The sequence below is a fragment of the Schistocerca serialis genome, chromosome 2 (assembly GCF_023864345.2).
Source record: "Schistocerca serialis cubense isolate TAMUIC-IGC-003099 chromosome 2, iqSchSeri2.2, whole genome shotgun sequence".
NCBI classification, from domain to species: domain Eukaryota; kingdom Metazoa; phylum Arthropoda; class Insecta; order Orthoptera; family Acrididae; genus Schistocerca; species Schistocerca serialis.
The window spans coordinates 709,222,793-709,241,199 of record NC_064639.1 but is presented as its reverse complement, the minus strand read 5'-3'; the positions used below and the strand labels follow the sequence as shown (position 1 = coordinate 709,241,199).

At 39.3% G+C, this 18,407-nt stretch overlaps 1 protein-coding gene across 1 annotated transcript in view; it reads left to right on the top strand.

The window, feature by feature from the left end:
* Nucleotides 1-14,606, top strand: part of LOC126457884 (sorting nexin-8-like) — a 180,440-nt gene extending 165,834 nt beyond the window's left edge. The window contains exon 12 of the mRNA XM_050094555.1: nt 14,548-14,606. Within this exon, the coding sequence (XP_049950512.1) occupies nt 14,548-14,564 (17 nt within the window). The 3' untranslated portion in view covers nt 14,565-14,606. The remainder of the gene's footprint in view (nt 1-14,547) is intronic.
* Nucleotides 14,607-18,407: the final 3,801 nt, after the last annotated feature.

Sequence of the window (18,407 nt, the reverse complement as noted above, 5' to 3'; positions counted from 1 at the left end):
CAAGACCGTAGGATCCTACGCAGTGCCGTAGGGGACCGCACCACCACTTCCCGGCAAATTAGGGACACTGTTGCTCCTGGAGTATCGGCGAGGACCATTCGCAACCGTCTCCATGAAGCTGGGCTACGGTCCCGCACACCGTTAGGCCGTCTTCCGCTCACGCCCCAACATCGTGCAGCCCGCCTCCAGTGGTGTCGCGACAGGCGTGAATGGAGGGACGAATGGAGATGTGTCGTCTTCAGCGATGAGAGTCGCTTCTGCCTTGGTGCCAATGATCGTTGTATGCGTGTTTGGCGCCATGCAGATGAGCGCCACAATCAGGACTGCATACGACCGAGGCACACAGGGCCAACACCCGGCATCATGGTGTGGGGAGTGATCTCCTACACTGGCCGTACACCACTGGTGATCGTCGAGGGGACACTGAATAGTGCACGGTACATCCAAACCGTCATCGAACCCATCGTTCTACCATTCCTAGACCGGCAAGGGAACTTGCTGTTCCAACAGGACAATGCACGTCCGCATGTATCCCGTGCCACCCAACGTGCTCTAGAAGGTGTAAGTCAACTACCCTGGCCAGCAAGATCTCAGGATCTGTCCCCCATTGAGCATGTTTGGGACTGGATGAAGCGGCGTCTCACGCGGTCTGCACGTCCAGCACGAACGCTGGTCCAACTGAGGCGCCAGGTGGAAATGGCATGGTAAGCCGTTCCACAGGACTACATCCAGCATCTCTACGATCGTCTCCATGGGAGAATAGCAGCCTGCATTGCTGCGAAAGGTGGATATACACTGTACTAGTGCCGACATTGTGCATGCTCTGTTGCCTGTGTCTATGTGCCTGTGGTTCTGTCAGTGTGATCATGTGATGTATCTGACCCCAGGAATGTGTCAATAAAGTTTCCCCTTCCTGGGACAATGAATTCACGGTGTTCTTATTTCAATTTCCAGGAGTATATATATATATATATATATATATATATATATATATATATATATATATATATATATATGTGTGTGTGTGTGTGTGTGTGTGTGTGTGTGTGTGTGTGAGAGAGAGAGAGAGAGAGAGAGATTGATTTGGTGAACTTTTATAAGCTGTCTTTCCTGAGTGGACGTGTATGTTCCATTTTTGTCTTATTACACATCCACATAGATATTAAAATTTTTATTTATGTATACCATGTATGTATGTATTTATTTATGTATACCACAAAGAGAACAATCAAGACTACTACATGGTCAGGAAACGAGATGTTCGTGTAAATAGAGGTGAGGTAGGAGTTCTATGTGCATCCATTTTTGTGAATGTACTGTATTATTTGTGAGCCAAATAAATCTGACAAAACGCCGACGCAGAGGGCAAAATCACGTCAACCAGGTTGTACCATGTGCCGACAGCGCTGTACCTCATGACTTGCGATAGCCCATCTGTGTGCACTCCATCGTTAGATGCTTCGTCCCATGTGCTAACATCTTTAGTTGCCGCCGATCGGTCATATTGCGTGTGCCACTTCAAAGTTAAAGAATTTGTGTCCTATTTCACACTTTCTGGCGTCAGTAACTTGATATCAAATTTTGCCATTCAAATGCACCTGATGAATCGAAAGTACCTCATGAAACTGCTTGTTTTAGGCCATAAAAAATCAGTAGCAAGTTCTTAAATGTGGCATCAGAACCCCTAACAAATACCCACTGGACAATACAAATTCTTATGCTACGTGACGAAGCTGTGTTGGCGAAGCTTCATGTATTTTGCTTGGTGAACAGTGCTAGTGCGTTGGTCACATTAGCTACTTCGTAATTTTATCCTGCAATTATGCAAGATGGCCGCAATACAATGTCCAGACTTTTGTTGAGTTTCTTTACGTCTACAAGTTAGCTGACAATTATTTCATGCACGTAAGGACGTAGTACAATAACTCCTTAGTCAAAACCTGTTATCGATCCGAGAACAACAGTCGAATGAGCAACTCTAATCTGTCTGTTCAGCAGAATATTTAGCATACTAAGCCAGTTATTGCCAGCAGGGCGATAGCTGGTATGCAGCCAGAATATTCACGGCGACGGCCGGTAACGGTTGGTTATATTTGCATGTATCACATAATTGTGCGAAGCTTCGTGACGTTAGATGCAGGTGCAGCTTCAACATTACAAAAGTTTAGAGCAAATGAACGTTATATCTGGCCACAAAGTCATGGCGGTTTATGGGATTTGATAGAAAAAGTTTCCCCTACAATTGGAAATTTGTGGTAAGTTCCTGTGGGACCAAACTGCTAGGATCATCGGTCCCTAGGCTTACATACCACTTAATCTAATTTAAACTAACTTACGCTAAGGACAAACACACACACCCATGCCCGAGGGAGGACCCAAACCTCCGACGGGGGCAGCCGCTTGAACCGTGGCAAGGTCCCCGGACCGCACGCCTACCCTGCGCAATTGCTCAATATCAAAATTGAAAGCTTTCATGGAATCTCGCTTCCAGTGGCACATGTCGATTGTTTGATAATTCGTTTATATTTTTGCATTAATGAAACAATGACAAATAAGGAAACATATGTTTCTATCTAGTCTTTCTGTCAGAAAACTGGTGGAAAAGAAACTAGCATCTCCCAGAAAGAATACAAATGCCCTCTTTAAATACGTATTTAATTTTTTTTATACTAGGACGACCGGTGTGAGCAATACGCACCGGAATAAGAATAGCTTATGCGAACTAGAAATTTTATAGATTGATATTTTAAAAGACTTCATTTATTTTCCGTTTGTTTTGTTTTTCATCGTGTATTGCAAGAGTGTTGTCACTTTCAAATGTGTGTAAATGAGCTAGCATCACGAGCTAGCATCAACCAATCATTGTGTGATGCCGCAGCGGAATATTCCAATACCCTTGTTGCGCGCAGAAATACCTATGATGTTTATAGTCTGGCGAGCACCGAACAATTCTGGATTTGAAAGGTTGTTTTAGTATTATTTATTTTATGACAAACTGATTCTGCTAAGACATCATTCGCCATAATAAAATAAATACGAATGAAAAATGATGGGAAGTGTACTTACTGCTCACATGTAGATATAAGGACGGCTCTCCCATCTTCCCAAGAGTGAAGTGTTTGTTGCACACAGCGCAGTTTGCATTGAATTTATCATCAGATGATATAACCCAATTCTTGAATTCGTCATTTTTTTACCAAGATGATTGAAAACACGTTTACCCACTAAGAAATTTTAAATTTTCAGTAATGGGCAGTAGCACTTTTAGATTAGATTGATACTTGTTTCATAGATCATGAATACGACACTTCGTAATGATGTGGAACGTGTCAGGTTAATAAAAGATGTCTGTACAAGATATTAAATTACACAAAATATAGCATAACACTAATGTTTAAGTTGTTGTTGTTGTTGTTGTTTTTCCCTTAATTTATATCTAAAAATTCAGCCAATGAGTAGAAGTAGTTGTCATCTAGAAATTCTTTTAATTTATTTGTAAATGTTAGTTGGCTATCTGTCAGGCTTTTGATGCTGTTTGGTAAGTGACCACAGACTTTTGTGGCAGCATAATTTACCCCTTTCTGTGCCAAAGTCAGATTTAACCCTGCATAGTGAAGATCGTCCTTTCTCCTGGTGTTATAGCTATGCACACTGCTATTACTTTTGAACTGGGTTGGATTATTAACAACAAATTTCATACGTGAATATATATATACTTTGAGGTTATTGTGAGGATCCCTAGATCCTTAAATAGATGTCTGCAGGATGACCATGGGTGGGCTCCAGCAATTATTCTGAATACATGTTTTTGAGCAATGAATACTTTTCTACTCAACGATGAATTACCCCAGAATATGATGTCATACGAAAGCAGTTAATGAAAGTAGGCATAGTAAGCTAATTTACTGAGATTCTTATCACCAAAATTTGCAATAACCCTAATAGCATACATAGCTGAACTCAGACATTTCATCAGACCATCAATGTGTTGCTTCCAGTTTAACCTCTCATCAATGGACACACCTAAAATTTTTGAAAATTCTACCTTAGCTAAAGACTTCTGTTCAAAGACTATATTTATTACTGGAGTAGTGCCATTTACTGTACGGAACTGTATATACTGTGTTTTATCAAAATTTAAAGATAGTCCGTTTGCTGAGAATAATTTTGTGAAAAACATCATTTACAATTACATCATGTAGTTCTTGGTTTTTGGATGTTATTACTATACTTGTATCATCAGCAAAAAGAACTAACTTTGCATCTTCATCAGTGTGGAATGGTAAGCCATTAATGTATATCAAGAACAGTAAAGGACCTAAGACCGAACCCTGTGGGACCCTGTACTTGATAGCCCCCCAGTTTGAGGAATCAGCTGTTGTTTTAACATTACATGAACCACTTATTTCAACTTTCTGCATTCTTCCAGTTAAGTATGAATTAACCCATTTGTGCACTGCCCCACTCAAACCATAATGATTTAGCCTATCTAAAAGAATTCCATGATTTACACAATCAAAGGCCGTTGAGAGATCACAAAAAATACCAATGAGTGATGTCTGGTTATTCAGAGCATTTAATATTTGATCAGTGAAAGCGTATATAGCATTTTCTGTTGAAAAGCCTTTCTGAAAACCAAACTGACATTTTGTTAGTACTTTATTTTTACAAATATGGGAGGCTACTCTTGAATACATTACTTTCTCAAAAAATTTTGATAGAGCTGTCAGAAGAGAGATTGGGCAGTAGTTGTTGACATCCGACGTATCCCCCTTTTTATGCAATGGTTTTACAATGGCATATTTCAGTCTATCGGGGAAAACACCCTGCTCCAAAGAGCTATTACATATGTGGCTGAGAATCCTACTTATCTGTGGGGAACAAGCTTTAAGTACCTTGCTGGAAATGCCATCAATTCCATAAGAGCTTTTACTTTTCAGTGAGTTTATTATTTTACTGATTTCAGAGGGAGAGGTTGGTGGAATTACAGTTGTTTCAAACTGCACAGGTATGGCCTCTTCTATTAGTAGCCTTGCCTCTTCTAGTGAAGATCTAGATCCTATTTTCTCCACAACATTTAAAAAATGATTATTGAAAATATTTTCAATTTCTGATTGTTTGTTAGTACACTTGTCAGTCCGTTTTATGGCACTGAAGTCTTCCTGTGCTCTTGGTTGCCCTGTTTCCCTTTCAATAATATTCCAAATTGCTTTAATTTTATTATCAGAGTTACTGATCTCAGACATGATACACATGCTTCTGGACTTTTTAATAACTTTTCTTAGTACTGCACAATAGTTTTAATAATATTGAACAATTTTGGGGTCTGTACTCCCTCTTGCTGTTAGATACAGTTCTCTTTTACAGTTACAAGATATTCTTATTCCTTTAGTTAGCCAAGGTTTTTTATATGTTTTCTTGGAATTATGTTTAACTATTTTCTTGGGAAAACAATTTTCAAATACCCTTAAAAATGTATCGTGAAATAAGTTATATTTCAAGTTTGCATCGGGTTCCTTATACACTTCATCCGAGTCTAGCTGCTATAGGCTTTCCCTAAAGTTTGCAATATTTATATTGTTAATTGAACGCACTGCTTTGAAAGTCTGATTTGATATACAGCATGGAGCTATGTCATGTACTGTAACTAGCTGTGCACCATGATCTGAAAGACTATTCTCAACAGGATAAGCATTTATGTCTTTAAACTTATCTTGGTCTATAAAAAAGTTATCTATCAATGTACTGCTGTTCTTTGTTATCCGAGTAGGAAAATCAATGACAGAGCTAAAATTGAGAGAACTGAGTAACAGTACAACGTCATTCTTCCTATTACACTCTTTCAGGGAATCAACATTGAAATCCCCACAAATGATAATGTGCTTTCCCGTTTGACAGATAGCACAACAAAGCATCCATGTTTTCTAGAAATAGCTGGAAATTACCTGAGGGGGACCTATACACTGTTACACTTATGAAAGTGCTATCATTTAGTTTAAGTTCAGTGGCACATGCTTCCATATGTTGCTCTACACCAATTTTTTTTAGTTTCTAAATTTTTTACACTGTGGAAGCTTTTGACATATATGGCAACTCCTCCTCTCATCATATTATCTCTACTTATATGTGCAGCTAATTTGTACCCATTGATGCTAACCTTTTGCATATCAGTGACAATGTGATGCTCAGACAGGCATAGTACATCTATTACATTCTCAGTTTCTATATCTTCTAAACAAAGCAGAAGTTCATCAGTTTTATTCTTCAATCCCCCAATATTTTGATGAAATGTACTAAAATTATTTTTCACTTTACTTTTGTGAGTATCTTGAATTTTTTTAACATCTTTAGTACTTGTCTGGCATTTCCCACTGGGCACTGATCTTACACTAAAAAAGAGTTTCCACCATGAGATGTAGTTCCTCCCCCCTTTAAATTTCCTGCTATCAGCCCAGCCAGTTTACCCTTCCCTTTCTCGTTGAGGTGTAGGCCATGTCTAGTATAGTCCCACCTACAGAGTGAATCAACAGGAACCACACCAGTGTGTGACTCCGCACCAGATCCAAGTAGCCGGTCCAACTCCAAATTAACTCTCCTGACAGAAGAGCTCAAATGAGGTCAGTCGTGGTGCTCCAGAACCGACACAAACCCAACACCGGTATGACTCGATGTTGATGCAATCTTTGCCAGGTCACACTCTATGCTGTACCCCGGATCTCTTTCAGTACTGTTGCCCGGCCCACCCACAATAACCACGCTATCTTCCTCAGTAAAGCCTCTACATAGTGAACCTAAATCCTCTGTAACCTGCCCCAGTCCAGCATTAGGTTTGAAAAAACTTGTGACCTGGTATTCTGACCCTAATTCATCCTGCAGAAGTTGGCCCACACTCCTAGCATGCGAACTATCTAGCAACAAGACTTTCTTTATCTTTGCAGACTTCTCTACATTCTTATTCAATTTGCTGCTGAAAGCTTGTTGAGCCCTGTCTACATCTACTTCTGTGAGAATCTCATCAGTTTCTGACTGAGGCAACAGGTCAAACCTATTTTGTACATTAATAACAAAGCTGTCAGAAGAATTTCTTGGCCTGTTCCATATGCCTGTTGCCACTTCCCACCCCTGTTTACCCTTCTCCATCCTTAACCTGCCCAGTTCTCGCCTAGCCTCATCTAACTCAGCCTGAAGGGCAGCAATTTTCCCCTCCTGTTCCACAATCTTTCTATCTCTACTGCATAGCCTACAGAACCACTGATGAGTCTCACTCATTTTCCCAATTCCCACGCCATTACAATCGCCCCAATGAAAAAAGTTACTACATCCATCACACCAGACCCCGGAGCTAACGATTCTGCGGCACATCAGGCACTTTACACTCATGGTACAAATCGATTTTAGTGACAGAAAGACAATTAAGTTACCGGAAAACAATGAAAATACGTGTACGAAAAATTAGCCTACTCGCGACTATGTAAACAGTGGTTCAGAAGTTTTTTTACTGGAAATTACTTAAGAAATGACGATACTCTACAGATACAAAGGGGCAGCAAACGTATTTAGCACATTAAACTATCAGTAAATGCACTTAAAATTATGGTATGAAGTTTAATCTGAAAGCTCAAAAGTTCGGCCTGGCTGCGATATGTAAACAAAACGAAATCTGCATCAAAGGACTAAAAAGCTCTACCCCACAGTGTACTGATGAAAAGGACTGAATGGAAAGGCAATGCATGATTCAGTACAATATTTATTCTTCTCATCACACATAAAATCTGTTGGATAGCGATGAAGACACGTGCCCTCCTTACTAGTCCAAATCTAACAGCAGTAGCGATACAAAGAAAACTACAGTGAATGGGCAGAAGGAATGCAACCTCATACATTTTGGAAATTTTCCGATGAAGTAGGCAAGCCATCTACAGTTTGATTACAGAAAGAAAAGAAGGTGGCTTGTTCTACGTGTAATGTTGACGTCTTTCATCGACTTTCTTGTTAACTGCCCTCTGCGTCCCGTTGTAGCCATTTGCCAAGCTCAGTGAACTAACATGGTGGATTTCACACGTTTTGCTGCAAATAAGTCTGATACCACAACTCACACCCACAGTCTGTATAATGAGTGCGTGAGCCCTTGTTAACAACTGTGTACAATATATCATAGTTGCTGTATAGTATGAGATGCACGCACCTGTAGGTTGCTAGCGTTGCGTGCCTTCTTTCCGTAGCCAGACTGTATATGGGCGGTAACCTTTTGCTTTTCTTCATGGCTGTTGTCTCATACACAAATGATTATTTCCACTTGTACAGTTTTTTGGGCCTTAAACTTTAAAATATTGCCTTTTTAGGGGCCTCTACAAAGGATTTTGAAAGTTATGGCCTTTCTAAAGCGCATGGGAACCCTTTTTTACATATTGAATAATTACTTCAAAGAGCACCTGTAAAGACCAATTCGAACTGCCCATTATGGCAGTCACATCACTGCACCGTCATGTTAAGGTCTTTTCAAGCTGTCTATCACATCACAGCACATCAAGTCAATTCAAGTCACGTGATCTCAACTTGCATTGCTGCCCTCAACTGCTCTTTTCATGGGAATTGCGATCTTCGCAAGATGATCTTCAACTGCCTGAACACGTGAAGTGCACATACACAACACAGTAGTAGCCTATATATGGAGATGCTGGAGTCCACTTTTGTTTGAAAATGACATTTATTGCACTCAAATGGTTTGCAGCTTGGAGGAATAGCCTGTATATTAGAGAAGGGAGACAGAAGTGCAAAACAACACAAAGTAGGTTTGTGGTTCTGAAAAAATGTCATTATGTGTTACAGAAGGGGAATTTCACACATTATGCAAGGAGCTTGAGGAAGAGGAATCTGCAGTTTATATTTTGGAAAACTGAAGCATCAGTTTTTCATTTGTTACATCAAACTGCATCCAGAATTACTAAGAGGCACGCAAAGGCTAAATTTAGTTGCTAGTCTAGTACAAAATTTTGTGCATTATCATATCTTCTTCAATACCTTCCCCTTCAAGATATATAGGTTTTCTTTAAATGTTGTACTTGCCTTTTATAAGTTCAAGTGCCTTGCTTGTTCTGGGGTTACCTAGTGAAACTACATTATTATTTTCCACTGTTGCCTGCAAACCTATTTCAGACGGAATTCAGAGAGCTGCTTAGCAACAAATAGGTCTGCCACAAATAATATTTAAACAATCAACTTGTAGCATCTGAAAGGGTCAATGTATTTCTTTATGTGACACTAAAAATCCTGACAGCACATCGGTACAAATAAACTTCACCTATCAATCAATCTGATTCTACCCACAGTATTTTTTTCACTTCAAGTTGAAGCCATGTTGCAATCCATATCTATAAAAATTCCACTTTATAAATTTAATAGAGGGCAAGTAATTTAGTACACTCATATTCTGCAATTCAGACTGCTGTCTCACTGCTTCAATTAATGTGTCATAATTTATTATAAATATTAACAAAAGAAATAACGAAATGAAAGAATTTATAGCAAATAACGAATAACAAAAATATCAACCATGAAAATCACAATGAAATGAAATATGCAGCTCTGTCCATTGCAATGTATTGGGAGGAAATGACCTTGTGTGCCACGTGATCAGCAACAGGTGGATGATATCAGCCATCAAAACTTCCAGAGAAAACTTGATTGTATGCAAATTGAAGAGGATCACTGCTGTCAGCTGCAGCGGGACATTATGCAGAATCAGTGGTGACTCTGCTTACTACGCAGGGGTGATAACCACTGCGCCATCTGGGACACAGCTTTATCGCAACTGCGCAGACTATCTTGGCATGCTGCACGGCCCCTCTGCATTCATACAACTTTGACGGTGCCGTTATATGACATGACGGGACAGGACGGAATGGCCCGTGTGGATGCTGCTATTTGAGATGCATTGTAGAATGTTTTGACAGGGTGGAATGGGATGTGGGGTGACATGATGGCCAGTATGAATTAGCCTTAACTCAGACATAGCATTGTTATCTTAAGTGAGCTTGATACCCCTCTTCCTGATGAAATTAAATATTGCCACAGTTATCCAAAATTAGCTTCTAATAATACCTAACACTAAGACACCTCTCCCAAAGAGTCTAGCCACTCATCGATTACGCATCTGTGACTGTACTTTGTTCATCATAAGAATAAACAGAAACACAATGATTGGTCAGCAACCGCAGCACACATGCTATACCTGCAAACTAAGTTCACACTCTCTGTGGTGGCTGAGGAAGCAATCATAAAGGCATTCCCCATTTTCTGTTGCCCCTATCAGTCACTGCACAGAGTGTCAAAGTAGTTTGTGTGTATAATACTAGTGTTGTTAGGCAATTGGAAGTATGTCCAACCACTCTGTGGGTCTAATTTATGTATTAGTTATCATATTACTGTGTTACTGTAAATGAAGCTTTAACATAATCTATATATATAAACAGCCATCAACACTTTTCTTAATCATACTTTAGTGAAGTAATTTTTATTTAAAAAATCGAATACAGTCACAGTCTCTGTAAATGCTAGTTGTGCTTTGATTGTCGCACTGTTAGTATGTATTGTGATAATGGTTGACACCGATGCCTGCTTCGTAGTGAAATATTCATGTGGAACATCATTAATGATGGTGAGAAACAAGTTGTTCTTGATCTTTTTCACAAGATTAGAGAGAAAATTGGTTTTGAAATTTTTCTAGTATCTAAATGTACCAAATAGAAGGCAGTATTGATATGAGATGTCTGGCTTAGTCAATAGCATTGGAATTTTGTAATTGTACACTGAGTGGGTCACTGGTACTAATCTCACAGTAGCCTTCCCTTTTTTTGTACATACATTATTTAATATGAAATTGATTAAATCCACATTAGTTAACACATACTTAATAACCATTTTTATCAAAAATGCACATCTCATTTCTACTTACATATTTCATGCAAAATTTGAGTTCTCATTGCAAATATAAATTCTTAATTATCAATATTGTATAAAGATTATTTATGTAAGAAATCATGACACTTAAATTTTTGGCAATAAAATGAAAAATCAGATATTCTTTATTTGGACTGTGTCCGTTGTTTTGTATCACAGATGTGGTCTCACTTGAGGGAGAGTGATAAGTGTTGTAGGAACATGGAAAACAATATTTTTCACGGCATCAAACACACCATAGAAATGCTGCCTTTTTACAGCTGCTACCATTCCAGTGCAATCTGAATGCACTAGAATTGATCTGGAGCCAGATTATAGGATTTTCAAGAAATAATAATACATTTAAGTTGCCAAGCGTTTTGGAAATAATGCATAAAGTTTTGTCACATGTCACTACAAACTCTGTTCAAATTCAGAACAGCACATCATGAAAAAAGTGGAGAAAATGTGTTTTTGGGTGAATTCGTGTATTCTGTTGTAGACTGCCTCATTATCAATGTAGCAGATGACAGTTCCAGTACAGAAATGTATTCCTCGGATTCAGTGGCTATATGATAAAATGCTTGTATGTCACACATAGCTCACACAGAAAAGTCACTGTGTGCTGAAGTTAGGAATTTTGATCACTCTTGTTTTTAATTACAATACTATGTTAGCTAAGAATGAGAGCGTGTTATGTTTTCCATCTGGTTAACTAAGAAGCATATTGTCAGAACTTTACCATATATTATTTCATTCTGTTTAAAAATAAGTGGCATTCAAATCTGTATTCTTTCTCTGTTCATCTCTTTTTATGCATTAACTGCAACTGTTCACATCATTTCAGGTTAATTGGTTCACTTGGTTGGTCTGTGTTGTCCAAGTTAAATGCGCTGGTAAAGCTGTTCCCCCATATCATCGCTGCATTGCTGTGCCCATTATGCACAGCATAAAGCATATCCTTACTATCATACTTTACTGTTCTCGAGACAGCTCGGTTTCCGCTCCGCGTGAAACAAAATCCAATAAGATTCCAGCAAACACAGAGAAATACATAGTGTGATGTTTATATTAGGTTTATTCTTACTCTGAATGTAGTATGGCATTCCTTATCCAGTTCCCTGAAGGTCATATTAAAGCTTTGACAAATCTAATCCAGAAATACATCTTACATGCTATATCCGCACATGCTCCTAATCCCCACCCTCTCCTTCACCAAGCTGTAAATGCCCCATTATTATCTAGGATAACTGTAGACTGGAACAACTTAGCTACACACTTTGTCTGGCCTTTGCCCACATCCTACCACACCTCTTCCAAAGTGGTGTCTCACTGCCTGTGCACTATATGAAATGTTCTGGTCCTTCTTTTTCACACACAAACCCTTGCCACGTTAAGTCAAACCTGTATGAAAGATGCAGGTCCTCCTCCTCACTCCAGCACTTAATTTTAAGCTTCTCTGTGTCCTATAGCCAAATGAACCTCCTACCTGTCTGTCTTTCATTGGTGCTATACTTTTAGTATATTACACTTAAAAGGCATGGTTTTGATTGGTGGTAAAACACATTAGGTACATGACACTGAATAGAAAGATGAAAATGAAATCTCTATGTAGTAATGTACATGTGTCAAATAGCTGGTGAATGTTGATCCCAGAAATGGATGATCACATTGAGCAGGTACTCCACCTGGAAAAAGAAAGATTGCATTTAATAATACAATGTGGATACAAAGACAACCAAGTTGTATACTGAACAATCAATATATGAAGAAATATTGATATAATGTGCACACTTCATCATCTCCATTTGGATGCTGGTGGCCCGGACCACATTTCTTGGGCACAAATCATGAGGGGCAGTGGAAGGTCTAGGCTGAATGGTGAGTTGTTACTGTTCTTTGACTGAAAAAATTGTAATTGAATGACTTATTTTATTATAGAGAAAAACTGATTAATAGAGGTACATAATGCTGAAAAATATTATAGAAATTAATACCCTCTATTTGCTCAGCTGCTTCAGACAGTGATACTGCAAGCAACTAGTCCAGGTTGTCTTTGTCTTCTGCATCAAAATTCTCTCTCTTTCTCACCAACACTGCTCTGGTTCTAAGCAGTTTCCAATCCACAGATGTAACGATGTATTACTCTGAAGCTGTGTTGTTGAGCTGCAGCATCATTGGGAGGTATGGAAGCCATGTTTGCTAATGCCTTCTAGGCTGATGTCACATAGTGTTTATAACTCAGCTTACTGAGTGTTGTGGTTGGGTGGCTACCACTATGCAGAGCAATCATAAGTTTCTCACCAGCATCTGTTATTTTCTGTGGATGGACTGGAGGCTCAGTGAATTTAGTAATATATGATTTAAGATCCAGATTTTTGGAGAAGGTCTTGAGAAATTTAATGTTTCCTTGGTTGAATAACAAGGACGTAGAGTTGTAACCATTCATTGCATTGAGGATGAACATATGGCGAGGATGAGCATATGGTTAGCAACTCGCTTCTATACTGTGCTTACTGGGTGGTAGAGGCGTTGAAGATCTGTATTTCAGAAGGCCAACATCTTCCCTCACAATTGCAACAGTTTTGTGAGCTGTAGCCAGGGATTCTGCTGTCCTCACTATTGATGGGTCTGCATCATCAGCTGCCTGCTTGGAGATGATTCCACATTCATTGCATTTTGTCATTAGCATGGTATTTAGTCTATCCTTGTTTTTCACATTTAGTATAAAATTTGCTTGTCAAGCTGCTGGTGTCACGGTGCTGTTGAATTGTATCTCCACAGACTGCTTTTTGGTAGACATCCTCAATCTCTCCACGGACCCGGTAGTCTTCTGTTTGTCTGAGCACTCATCAGAGCCAACTGTAGCACTCTGATTGCGCTTACTTCATATGTAATGGATATATGAGTTGCAAATTTGTTCAAAGATATGCCCACTCAACCACAAAAATTTGTGTGACAAAAAGCCCCCATCAATCACACATACTGTACTACTTGGATCCAAAGCTGTGGGGGTGGGAGTTGACAAAAAATGGACTGGCTCCCGTTACCACACTGAAATCCCCAGCTCCCCAGAGGCTGCTTCAGCTTATATCACGCAAATACAAAACAGACAGCCGAGGTTAGTGTATGCCTGTAGGCCACAGGACTGCTCTGCTCTGTGTTGCAGCATTGATGACAGTTTTGATATGGAAGACAAAGATGACCTGGACAAGCCCCTTGCAGTACAACTGTCTGAAGCAGCCAAGCTGACAGAAGGTGTTAATTCACATAACATTTTGCAGCTCTGCTAATCGTTTTTTCTGTATCACAATATTGATCATTCAATTACAGTTTTTTTAAGTTGAAGAGCAGCAACAACTCACTATTCAGCCTGGACCTTCCACAACCCCTGACACTTTGCCTGGAGCTTCCATTGCCCAAAACCCATCACTTGGACCTTCTAGTGGCCAAGAAACATGGTCTGGGCCACTAACAGCCAAACGGAGATCAGTAAACTGCACACATTATATCAGTACAGGTATTTCTTCACAAATTGATTGTTCAAGATACAACTTATCTGTCTGTTGCATGCATATTCTATTACTAAATGCATTCTTTCTTTTCCAGATGGAGTACCCTCTTGATGTGATGACCCATTTCTGGGCTCAAAATTCATTAATTTCATGATCCAAATACTATCTGAAAGAACCTGCATAAATTTGCAGTCAGATCTTGATAAGATTTGAAAGTGGTGCAAAGATTGGCAACTTGCATTAAATGTTCAGTAATGTAAAATTATGCACTTCACAAAATGAAAAAAGGTACATCCTATGACTCTAATATCAATGAGCTACTGTTGGACTCTATCAACTCATACAAATACCTGTTTGTAACACTTTGTTGGGATTTGAAATGGAATAATCACATAGGTTCAGTCATGGGAAAAGCAGGTGGTAGACTTGAGTTTATTGGTGGAATAATGGGTAAGTGCAATCTGTCTACAAAGGAGAGTGCTTACAAATCACTTGTGTGACCAGTTCTCATGTGTGTGGGACCCATACCAAATAGGATTAACAGGGTATATCGAACGTATACAGAGAACAACAGCACAAATGGTCACAGTTTTGTTTAATATGTGGGAGAGTGTCACAGAGATATTACAGTCAGACATAAACTATCCTGAGAAATTCTATAAACAAAGTTTCAAGAACCACCTTTAAATGATGATTTTAAGAATATACTACAAACCTCAACGTATGACTCACATAGGGATCGCCAGGATAAGATTTGCATAATTGCTGCAATCATTCTTCCCACACTCCATATGTGTATGGAGCAGAAAGAAACCCTAACAACTATTAATAACTGTTTCAAGGGAACATACCATCTGCCATTCACCTCACAGTGACTTGCAGAGCGTAGATGTAGATATGGGGGTAGATTACTACATAGAGATTTCATGTTTTCTTTCAATTTTTTGTACCTAATATGTCATAAATATAGTTTGATGATGTTTTCATCAGATTAGCTTTTCCATCAGTCAATCAAAACAACCTATTTCATGTGTAATAAACCGAAAGCATAGTGCCAATGAGAGAGGCAGGCGGGGACTGGTCATTTGGCTGTAGGGCACAGAAAGCATTTTTCATACTTTCTGCTTTGCTCAGTCCTCCTTATGAAAAAATTTTATATTTCAGAGGTCTCTTGTAGGAAATTTAATATACTTTCATGTGGCATGGAGGTCATTGTTGATAATATGTATATTCTTTGACTTGTAGTAGGTGGTAGTGGATGTTTTTGACAGTTTCGCATAAGGGTAAAAAAATCACTGCTTTTCAGTGTGCCCTATTGCCAATACCTCTCATCAGAAAATCAAACCTGACTAATGCATTTTGTAGGTGATTTAGTATACTTTAGTTTTGTATTAGGAAATTTAGTCAAATTATGTGATGAGTCATCATCTTCAAAGAATGAATATGTTTCAAGATATAAGTGTAAAACTGAAAACTTGCTTTTTGCATTTTTTGGTTGTGAAGCCAATCTTGTACAAGGCAACAAACTCAAAATATGGATTCATCACCCCAGAAAACATAGAGAAGCATTGAGAAAAGAGTTATAAATTTTACAATGGAAAACCACAATTTGACTGGGCCAATACAACAGCCCATTCCAGTGAGTTGCAGTGTGGGTACAATGTAGTCAGCTGGAACTTTCTTTTGTCTGAAAGCTTAACAATATTTGCAGTCTTGTTTACCTGTCAATTAACTGCCTGATACCTCAGCTATCAAATGGGTTTTTATCTCTACACCTTCCATTATTATATTACACAACTACATGCACACTAACTGGAAACTGAATTAGACACAACTTCACAGTAGTGTGTAGCACCCACTTTCGGCATGACAGTAACACAAATGTATCTTCATACAGGATCAGTTATACATCAGAAGTGTTGGCTGGCCATCCTGAAACATGACTTATCCATCACCACAAACATATGCATACTGGTGAGGAGTGAGTTCGGGTTGGTTACACCATACAACACCCACTTAGCAGTAGTTCATTTATTCACCTGAACACATGCAAGGCTCACAAAGAACTGGACATGGCAGAACAGCCCTGAGACAATGCTCAGAGTCCAAAGATGATGCTCAGAGTCCAAAGACGAACACAAATCGATGCTGGTGTCGACCTCATTGGCGCCACACTGGCAAGAGCTTTATGTAAGAGAAGCACGTCTTACCCAGAGGTGTTCCAGAGGCACTTAGCAGGGCTGCAGTCAGTAACATGGGAGTCCAATCAAGCACCCTCATGCCCATGAGGTGTTTCTCAAACCATTGTCATACAATTTGGGAACAGTGGGGCCATGGATTATGTTATTGAACAAAGTCCCTGTCATGTGCTATAGGCAAATGGACATAGCTGTGTGAAGCTGGACTGTACAATACTATATGATTTGCCTGTTGTAGATAGTGGCAGATATTAGGCCACAATTCATCCAAGATCAATTTATGCCACATGAGAATACCTCCATCATATCTGTATTTCCAATTAGCAAGTGGGATTAAACACCTCTTGGTTTTTGCATACCCATGTTGTGTAAGCATTGTGTACCAAGACCCAGGCGCCCAGGTGGTATTCGTCATAACTTCAAGCCTTCAGTGGCAATGTTCTGTGCCCATGTTATCTGTGTGATTTGTGCGCAAAGGCACATGCATGTGGCAGTAGCTTCTGTACCCCGTGGTGAGGAAGGGGATTTGGAAACTACACCTGAATGCCATCTATTGTTGTCCAGTAGTGATTTGCTGCAATGTGACACTTTTGTTCACTATTACAAAACATCATGGTCAACCATGATCTGTGTTATCTTCACACTGGTTGTGTCAGGTGTCTCTAGCAGCCACAGTTTTCTGTGAACAGAGATATGGTACTCCCTTGATGTGAAGGCAGATGGAAAGCTGAGTTCCAGAATGAATTTGAAGGTCAAGTGACTCATTTATTGCCACAGTTTGGTTGTGACCAGATTTGGTGATCTCATGTAGCTTTCCCATCCTGCGCTCAGCTGTCATGGAAACGGCTCCTACATGATTTGCTGACAGTCTAACTAACCTGGCTAGTTATGCATTTGGTGCATCTATCATTCCTATACCAAAGACTGGGTTTACTGCCAGTACCACAAGCTCTGTGACTGCTACAGTGGCAAACAGCAAGCATGATGATGGAGCACTGTGCATCTTGGAGAACAGGGTTTTTGGATTGATAGACCAGTTTACAAGGATGTGTCAAACCCGTTCAAAAAGAAAAGAAAAAAATCTGAACTTAAAGATGCACTGCAAAATAGCCTATCAGATAAAGTTCCCTCAACAACTGACCGGTCGCCCTCATGATATCATAGCTGGCACCATGTCAGGTCTAGTCCTGCTTGTAGTCACCTAATCACAAAGGTTATGCCAGTGTCCTAATTCTGTAGTTTATGGTTGTGTACTCCAAACTTTCAATAAGCATTTAATTTTTGTGTGAGAACTGTTGGCTGTGTCTGAGCTTTGTTAGAGGTAAATTTGTCTCTAGATTTGTGTCTTCATATGAGAAAAGTAGCCACAAACTACCAGAGACAGTAGGTATATATAATGTGTATTTTTTTTTGTTACGTTGGTAGTTTCATTGTATGCAGCTTGGTTTCTCTAGCTCTTGAATAGAATATATTGGCTTGTAACTTATTTTTGGTATTTGACATAGGGTGTAACAGTTGTGTAATAGGTTGTGCTATTGCAATGAACAATGGAAGAAATTTTCATTCCCACAAGATAAAAGCATTCACACTAAATGAATATGATCAAGTCATTTTGCAGTTACTGCACATGGAAAGAATGTTTTGTTCTAAACAAACCACTGAAACTCACATTGTTACTCAAGATAAAATGAGGAAAGCCAACAGTTTTGTATTAGCAGTTCATAGGACAGTTCTGTAAATGACAACTGATGCTGTA